Consider the following 10,000-nt stretch of genomic DNA (forward strand, 5'->3'; position numbering starts at 1 on the left):
TGGATACAGGAGAACACTAGGTATAGAAATGAAGAAGAACCATCGAGACTAGACTTATTAATTACATCTGAACCTAGAATAGTGGACAAGATTGAATATAAAACACCAATAGGTAAAAGTGACCACATATTGATTGAACTGGAACTTAATGAAGAAAAATATATCAAAAGAAATGAACAATATAGAAAAGGAAGAATGATGTATGAAAAAAACAAACTTTGATAAAATAAGAGAATTCTTTCAACAAGAAAACTGGGAAGAAATATACAAAGAAGAAACATCAGTGGAAAAGAAATTGAATATTTTGACAAAAATTTACAAAAAAGGAGTGGAAAAGTATGTCCCAAGACAAAAACAAGAAAAAGAATATGTAAAATGCTGGTACAACAAAAGTTGTAGGGAGTTAAAAGACAAAAGAGACAAAGCCTGGACCAGATGGAAAAAAGACAGAAAACCTGAAAAATGGAAAATATATACCAGTTATAGAAATGAATATGTACAAACGTGCAGAGAGGAAAAGAGAAAATATGAAAAAGACGTCATAGAAAAATGTAAAGATCAACCAAAACTATTCTACAGATTTGTAAACAATAAACTGAAAAACAAACAGGACTTGGAGAAATTAAGACAAGGGAGAGTTGAATACACTGAGGAAATGGAAATGGCGGAAATTATGAACAAACATTTTAAATCAGTGTTTACAAGGGAAAACATACAACCTGAAGAGATTGAATGGAAAGAGAAAGTCACCCCTATAGAAAAAATAGAAGTATCAAAGAATGAAATATTGATACACTTGAGTAATCTTGATGTCAGAAAATCACATGGACCAGATGAAATAGCAAACTGGATTCTGAAAGAATGCAGGAATGAACTGGCAGACAAAATACATAGCATAATAAGCAGTTCCTTGAAAGAAGGAAAAGTTCCAGAAGATTGGAAAAAAGCAAATATAGTACCTATATATAAAGGAGGAAATAAAGAAGAACCTACCAACTATAGACCAGTCTCTCTAACAAGTACAATAGCAAAAATTTGTGAAAGAATTATCAAAAATAGATGGGTAAAATACTTGGAAAAAAACAACGTACTAAATCCAAGGCAATTTGGATTCAGACAAGGACGATCATGCGTCACCAATTTAATATGTTTCTATTCAAGGCTAATAGATATAATACAAGAAAGAGATGGATGGGCTGATTGTGCATTTCTAGACCTAAAAAAAGCTTTTGACAAAGTACCACATAAGAAGTTGCTTAAGAAACTAGAATCTGAAGGAGGAATACAAGGTAAATTACTAAATTGGATGGAAGACTTTTTGCAAGAAAGAAAAATGAGAGTAGTGATAAGAAACCAGCACTCAAAATGGAATGAAGTAATAAGCGGTGTCCCGCAGGGAACAGTCCTGGCCCCAATAATGTTTGCTATATATATTAATGATATGGATGAAGGAATTGAAAGCTATATGAGCTTCTTTGCAGACGATGCAAAACTACTGAAAAGAGTGAAAACTGAAGAAGATTGTGAATCACTACAGAGAGATCTAAATATAGTACAGGAATGGAGTAGGAAGTGGGAGATGGAGTTCAATACAAAAAAGTGTAGTATAATGGAATTTGGAAAAAGCAAAAACAGAATAACAGGATCATATAATTTGGGAGAAGAAGGAATAAAAAAAGTAGAAAATGAGAAGGACCTGGGAGTCATTGTTATGAATAATATGTCACCTGAAAAACATATAAATAAGATTTTTGGAGAAACTTATAATTTAATAAGAACAATCAAAGTGGCATTTACATACCTGGATGAAGAAATGGTGAGGAAAATCCTAATCACCCTGATAAGACCAAGATTAGAATATGCAGCAACAATATGGTCACCAAGTACAAAAAATGTATAAAAAAACTTGAAAGAATACAAAGAGCAATTACAAAACTGGCACCAACACTCTCAAAACTATCATATGAAGAGAGACTAGAAAAACTTGAACTACAGACACTAGAGCAAAGAAGAGAGAGAGGAGATTTGATAGCTATTTACAGAATCATGAAAGGCATAGAAATTACTGATAGAGAGAATCTGATAAAATGGGATGACAGAAATACAAGAGGACACGGAAAGAAAATAAAAAAAGACAGCTATAGAAGAGATCTGAAAAAGAACAGCTTTCCACACAGAGTAATAGACAGTTGGAACAAGTTAGATGAGAAAGTGGTGTGTGCAAAAACAATACATGAATTTAAAAATAGTTTAGATAAAATGAGAAATGAAGACGGGACCCCACGAGCATAGCTCCCCTTCCCGTAAAATACAACTAGGTAAATACAACTAGGTAAATACACACACACACACTTCAACGAACGGACGGCTTAGAAGACGTTCTGAAGAAAATTGAAGTTTTGTGGATCCCAACGCAAAGAGAAGTGCCTATTGTATATACAGGGTGGGGGGGAAATTGCTTGTGGGGTAGTAGGAAAGTAGGGAAAGAGGAGAAGGGGAGGGATTGCTGAGGGAAATGGAAGGAAATGAGGAAGGAGTAGACTTGGCCCAGGCAGACAGGCGAAAGGTAAACAAAAGGCCCCCCGATCAGCTGAGCGACGATGAAATGTCTAATAAAAATGTAAAGATTAGAAGTATAGAGAAGAGCAACACAGTAGAAAGTGATGAGAATATTTTCCAGGGATTTAAAGAGGGTGGGGCACGGCACTGACAAGACTAGAAGAGGTCGATAAGATGATCGAGGACTTGGAGCGTAGGTTCGGTCATGTTAACAATATTCTACAAAGGGTTGAAAAATTGGAAGAACTAGAGAAGGCGAACAAAAACTGAAAAGACAGTTAAAAGAAGTAAAGGTGGAGAATGAGGAATTGAAGAGGAATAGTAAAGAAAACAGAGAGGGATGGAAGTCGATAAAAGAAAACAGTAAAGTTGCATTTACTGATATAATTAAACAGCAAATGAGAGAACAAACTGAAGACTCAGTTATTAAAGTGATGAGACAGAAGGAGAATATAGTAAGAGACTTAGCAGACAGAAAGAAATGTATAATTATATTAGGAATGGAAGAGAAACATAACCCAGATAGAACCTCAAGAACCAATGAGGAAAATGAAAAAGTAAGCAGTTTACTAAAATTAGTTCAGGAAGATGAACCAGAAATTATGAAGGAAATTGAGGAAAAATTCAGGCTCGGAAAGTATAGTACAGATAAGACCAGACCAATTAAGATTAAATTCAGGTCACAAACGACGGCAGAGAATATATTATCCAAAACAGGGAAACTAGCAACAAGTGAACAATATAAAAAGGTATGGATAAAAAGGGAAATGAATAAAGAGGAAAGAGAGGAAGAAAAGCAGAAAAGACTTGAAGCTAAGAAAAAAAAAAACGAGAGCAGAACGGAGTCAGAGAAAGAGAGATTCTATTGGAGAGTAGTGAATATGAAACTAAGGCAGTTCGACATACAAGAGAAAAACAAAAGGGAAACAGAGAACACAATGGAAGTGGCAGAAAACTAAGAGTGTCTTACACAAATATAGATGGATTGATAACAGGATTGAATGAGTTGAATGATTATGTGAAATAAAAATAACCGGACATAATGGGAATTGTAGAAACAAAATTAAAAGGCCCACTACCACCCAACAGTGTAGGACATGATGCATATAATTATTGGATTAAAAACAGAGAGAAAAAGCAAGGGGGTGGAGTTATGTTCCTGACTAAGAAGGATATAAACGTGAAGGGTGTCATATATGGAAAGAATACAGTAGAGATGATTATGATAGAAGTAGAAGACAGAGATAAGAAGAGCAGAAAATTTGTGATAAATTATGTGCCTCCGAAAACAGCCTCATGGGAGGAGAGTGAACATAAAAGTATGTTAGAGGACACAAAGATAACATTAAATAAAATAATGGAAGATGGAGGAAGAATAGTTATAATGGGCGACTTTAATTGCAAAGAAATCTGCTGGGAAGAAATGACAGTAAAGGGTGGAGACGGCTCATGGGGAAACGCTCTACTTGAGATGGTTACTGACCATACAATGACACAATGGATACAGGAGAACACCAGGTATAGAAATGAAGAAGAACCATCGAGACTAGACTTAATAATTACATCTGAACCTAGAATAGTGGACAAGATTGAATATAAAACACCAATAAGTAAAAGTGACCACATATTGATTGAACTGGAACTTAATGAAGAAAAATATAGGAAAAGAAATGAGCAATATAGAAAAGGAAGAATGATGTATGAAAAAACAAACTTTGATAAAATAAGAGAATTCTTTCAACAAGAAAACTGGGAAGAAATATACAAAGAAGAAACAACAGTGGAAGAGAAATGGAATATTTTGACAAAAATTTACAAAAAAGGAGTGGAAAAGTATGTCCCAAGACAAAAACAAGAAAAAGAATATGTAAAATGCTGGTACAACAAAAGTTTTAGGGAGTTAAAAGACAAAAGAGACAAAGCCTGGACCAGATGGAAAAAAGACAGAAGACCTGAAAAATGGAAAATATATACCGGTTATAGAAATGAATATGTACAAACGTGCAGAGAGGAAAAGAGAAAATATGAAAAAGATGTCATAGAAAAGTGTAAAGATCAACCAAAACTATTCTACAGATTTGTAAACAATAAACTGAAAAACAAACAAGACTTGGAGAAATTAAGACAAGGGGGAGTTGAATACACTGAGGAAATAGAAATGGCGGAAATTATGAACAAACATTTTAAATCAGTGTTTACAAGGGAGAACATACAACCTGAAGAGATTGAATGGAAAGAGAAAGTCCCCCCTATGGAAGAAATAGAAGTAACAAAAAATGAAATATTGACACACTTGAGTAATCTTGATGTCAGAAAATCGCATGGACCAGATGATATAGCAAACTGGATTCTGAAAGAATGCAGGAATGAACTGGCAGACAAAATACATAGCATACTAAACAGTTCCTTGAAAGAAGGAAAAGTTCCAGAAGATTGGAAAAAAGCAAATATAGTACCTATATATAAAGGAGGAAATAAAGAAGACCCTAACAACTATAGACCAGTCTCTCTAACAAGTACAATAGCAAAAATTTGTGAAAGAATTATCAAAAGTAGATGGGTAAAATATTTAGAAAAAAACAAAGTGTTAAATCCAAGGCAATTTGGATTCAGACAAGGACGATCATGCGTCACCAATTTAATATGTTTCTATTCAAGGCTAATAGATATAATACAAGAAAGAGATGGATGGGCGGACTGTGCATTTCTAGACCTAAAGAAAGCTTTTGACAAAGTTCCACATAAGAAGTTGCTTAAGAAATTAGAAACTGAAGGAGGAATACAGGGCAAACTACTAAATTGGATGAAAGACTTTTTGCAAGAAAGAAAAATGAGAGTAGTGATAAGAAACCAGCACTCAAAATGGGATGAAGTAATAAGCGGTGTTCCACAGGGAACAGTTCTGGCCCCAATAATGTTTGCTATATATATTAATGATATGGATGAAGGAATAGAAAGCTATATGAGCTTCTTTGCAGATGATGCAAAACTACTGAAAAGAGTGAAAACTGAAGAAGATTGTGAATCACTACAGAGAGATCTAAATATAGTACAGGAATGGAGTAGGAAGTGGGAGATGGAGTTCAATACAAAAAAGTGTAGTATAATGGAATTTGGAAAAAGCAAAAACAGAATAACAGGATCATATAAATTGGGAGAAGAAGGAATAAAAAAAGTAGAAAATGAGAAGGACCTGGGAGTCATTGTTATGAATAATATGTCACCTGAGAAACATATAAATAAGATTTTTGGAGAAACTTATAATTTAATAAGAACAATCAAAGTGGCATTTACATACCAGGATGAAGAAATTGTGAAGAAAATCCTAATCACCCTGATAAGACCAAGATTAGAATATTCAGCAACACTATGGTCTCCAAGTACAAAAAAATGTATAAAAAAAACTTGAAAGAATACAAAGAGCAATTACAAAACTGGCACCAACACTCTCAAAACTATCATATGAAGAGAGACTAGAAAAACTTGAACTACAGACACTAGAGCAAAGAAGAGAGAGAGGAGATTTGATAGCTATTTACAGAATCATGAAAGGCATAGAAATTACTGACAGAGAGAATCTGATAAAATGGGATGACAGAAATACAAGAGGACACGGAAAGAAAATAAAAAAAGACAGCTATAGAAGAGACTTGAAAAAGAACAGCTGTCCTCACAGAGTAATAAACAGTTGGAACAAGTTAGATGAGAAAGTGGTGTGTGCAAAAACAATACATGAATTTAATACAAACGCTTCCTTTGTGAATAGAAATCGTGCTAATTAGTTTAATTTAATTTAATTCTTTTATTATAATCTATTACAACTGATCTGTTTGTTTATTATCTATCATCATATATATATTTTTGTTTGTTTACTTATTTTATCTACTTGGTTGTTTATTGATTGATCATTTTTATAAAGATATATATAAGTATATATATATATATATATATATATATATATACTTTTTATATATATATGAATAAATATATATGGATATATATGTGTGTATATATATATAGATATATATAAGTATATATATATATATATATATATACACTCCCCCCCCCCTTCATGAGAAATTAACCCAGTCACTGGTAACGACGAGTTAGTTAAGTCGGGGGTTTTGTGAGAATTTGGGTCGTCTTTGTAGGACAGAATTTTGAATCGTTTTTGTAGGACAGAATTTTGAGTAGTTTTTTGTAGGACAGAATTTTGAGTGTTTTTGTAGGACAGAATTTTGAGTTGTTTTTTGTAGGACAGAATTTCGAGTCATTTTTGTAGGACAGACTTTTGAGTAGTTTTTGTAGAACAGAATTTTGAGTCGTTTTTCTGTAGGACAGAATTTTGAGTCGTTTTTGTAGAACAGAATTTTGAGTTGTTTTTGTAGAACAGAATTTTGAGTCGTTTTTTGTTGGACAGAATTTTGAGTAGTTTTTTGTTGGACAGATTTTTTTTTCTTTTTTTCTTTTTTGTAGGACAGATTTTTGAGTTGTTCAAGTGAAAGAGTCCGGATGCACGGCGTTCTGTCCTCCATAACCATCGTTTCTATCCCTGGGGGCGCAGAAGAGTCGGAACCAGAGAAGTGACAGACTAGTGGTCTGGTCCGTAGGGGTTCCACTAAGATCTCATGTCGACCCTCGGCCTGAAGGAGGACGCGATCGAGCGAGACCCCATTGGAGACGAGGCCTGTTCCTCCGTTGTTATTTTTGTTCTTCATAATTTGTTCCCATTCACTAAGATAAACATTAAGAACAATAATTTCATTTTACTGACTCATTTCTCTGTTCATTCTTTTATATGTATTCATTTACTCATTAATTTATTCATTGTACCCGACTTCGTTATTTTCATTCTTTTGCAAACCCTCTCCGTCACCTTTGCCCTGTTTGCTAGGAAAGCCTGACATTTATTTGATATAATTTGTTTGTTTGTTATTATTTGTCTGTTTAGTATTACTTGCTTGATTTTCATTTATTATTATTTATCTGTCAATTTATTATTATTTACTATTTTCCTGTTTGTTTATTATATTTAACAATACCTATGCATTTATTTATTTTGTTTATTATTATTTATGCTGTTATAATTTTTATGTTTATTTATTTATCATTATTATATATTTTTTCGCATCCTACCCAGTTATGGACCAAAAGGTCTCCTGTCGGCATGCCCCTCCTTTGTAATCCTTTAACATTCACCGCTATGTATGTTTGCTCTCGCATAATAGAGGTAAAATATAATACAAAATTAAAATTAATTATTTAATAACACATACACTTTAATTTAACAAGCTCTATGTCAACTCTTAATGCATACATCTACATTAATTTATGCATACATGTGTGTTTATGTGTACAATGTGCGAGGGCACATGTGCGTATGGGTGTATGTGCGTGTGTACATACGTGTGTGTATGTGTATGTGTGCGCATGTATGCATGTGAATTGTGTACCTATGCGTATACATTCGTCCATGTATGTGTACGTTTGTGTAATAAGTCATGTACACATTTACATGTGTATACATGTTTATGTGTGTAAATGTAAGCGTGTGTGCAAATATTCACATACATGTACAATCATCTCACACCATCGTATACCCCAATAATGATACATACATACAACGGTTTTCCCCCCTTACAAGGGGGGTAGCCAAAGCCAAAAAGGCATAATAATATCAAAGGCATGATAATATCAATATCAACATGCATACGTTCACATGAACACAAAACACTAACCAGTGAACAACTTTGCCTGGGTTGTATTCTTAAAGTACACTAAGAGGTGGGGTTCCCTCACTATACAATTCTAGTGACCCTTATCTAGTGAACAAGTAATTCAGTGTGTATTGGTCACTTATAGAAATGATGAAATATTATGAAAATGTATCTGACGGTAAAAGATATTACCAATGCCGGATATCGGGAGTAATATTTGGGTCTTTGGTTAAATTATGGGGTGATGCAGCCCCCCAATTCCTTAGGGGAGGTTTAAGAATACAACCCACGTTTCGCCCCCGGCCCCGCCTAGTCCGAGGAAATACCAGAACGAGTACCACCAAGACGACTTTCTTGGTATTGCTCATGTCCTTACCATCGTTCTTCGTGGCTCTCGCGTGCGTTAGTGCCAGGGCGGACCTGTTTAACCACTCGGTGGACCCCGTGGCATTTCACGTGTTAGGCTGGGGGGGGGGGAGGTCGTGGGAGGGGGGAGGGGGAAGCAGGGGGGAAGGTAGGTCCCCCCAACTCCTTCAAATTTGCATAATGTTAACTCATATCGCTATGTGGTTGTCATCTCTTTTTTTCTTCCATTTCCTAAACCATAACTGGAGAGGGACATTTGATCTTTGGTTTCAGAGCTCGTCCTTTTTAGACTTCTTCCCACTCTTCTTCTTCTTTCCTTCCTTGTTCTTCTTCCCTTCCTTGTTCTTCTTACCTTCCTTGTTCTTCTTCCCTTCCTTGTTCTTCTTCCCCTTTCCTTCCTTGTTCTGCTTCTTGCCCTTCTCGGAATTCTGCTTCTCGTATCCTTCTGAGGACTTTTCTCTCTTCACGTCTTTCGAGCTCGACCTCTCCTTCACATCCTTCCCCTTCTTCGACTTCTCGACGTTGCCCTCCTTCGTGTTCTTAGAGGTCTTCTTGCCCTTCTCCTCCTTCCTCCTTTTTTTGGATTCCTTCGTTTCTTCATTTTTCTTTTCTTGGCGTTTTTTGTCTCCCTTAGACCGGGACCTGGTGCTCTGTCCTTCCTCCTCTTCCCCCTCCTCCAGCTGCACTTCCTCTCCCTCCTCCTCTGCTCTCTGCACCTCCTCCTCTTCCTCCTCCTCTGCCTTGGTTACCTCTTCCTTTTTCACCTTAGCCTCCTCCACCTCTGCCTCCTCCTCCTCCTCTTGTTTGACGTCCACTACTGCCTCCTCCTTCTTCGTCGTCTCCGTCGTTGGGTCTTGGAGGTCCTCTGGTGTGATCTCTAGTGTCTCTCCCGGCTTCAGCACCTTCACGCCCTGGACGGGAGTCATCTTCTCCTGACGAAGGAAGGGTTCAAGTAAGTATGTGGGATCATGAACAATGCCCCCCACCCCGACACACACATATACATGTACAGAAAGTAACCCTTAAATATGTAGGAACATATAAATGTACCCGTAATTATGTAGGAACATACAAGTGTATGTATAAATAGATAAACAGAGAGGTAGACAAATACATAGATACAGATGTACATCACATATTTGATTCTGACTAACGGCAAACTGCTTCATTCAGCGCAGGTTACGTCACCATAACAAACGGATCAACAAACAATCTGAAGTAAAATGAGGGACTCTACGTTTAATATCGCCAGTTCGCTATAACTTTTCAATTGTGTCAATATCTATAGCAAGTAGCCATTACCCAAATACCATAAATTATGTGTTCATAATCACGTCTAAAATATATTTGTTCAAATG

General features: G+C 35.7%; 1 protein-coding gene across 1 annotated transcript in view; it reads right to left on the minus strand.

Annotated features, from left to right (window-relative positions):
• Positions 1–7,807: 7,807 nt before the first annotated feature.
• LOC143038600 (uncharacterized) overlaps positions 7,808–10,000 on the minus strand; it is a 9,167-nt gene continuing 6,974 nt past the window's right edge. The window contains exon 5 of the mRNA XM_076208033.1: positions 7,808–9,574. Within this exon, the coding sequence (XP_076064148.1) occupies positions 8,912–9,574 (663 nt within the window). The 3' untranslated portion in view covers positions 7,808–8,911. The remainder of the gene's footprint in view (positions 9,575–10,000) is intronic.

This window comes from Oratosquilla oratoria, chromosome 24 (assembly GCF_046742065.1).
Source record: "Oratosquilla oratoria isolate Oo_2021 chromosome 24, ASM4674206v1, whole genome shotgun sequence".
NCBI lineage: Eukaryota > Metazoa > Arthropoda > Malacostraca > Stomatopoda > Squillidae > Oratosquilla > Oratosquilla oratoria.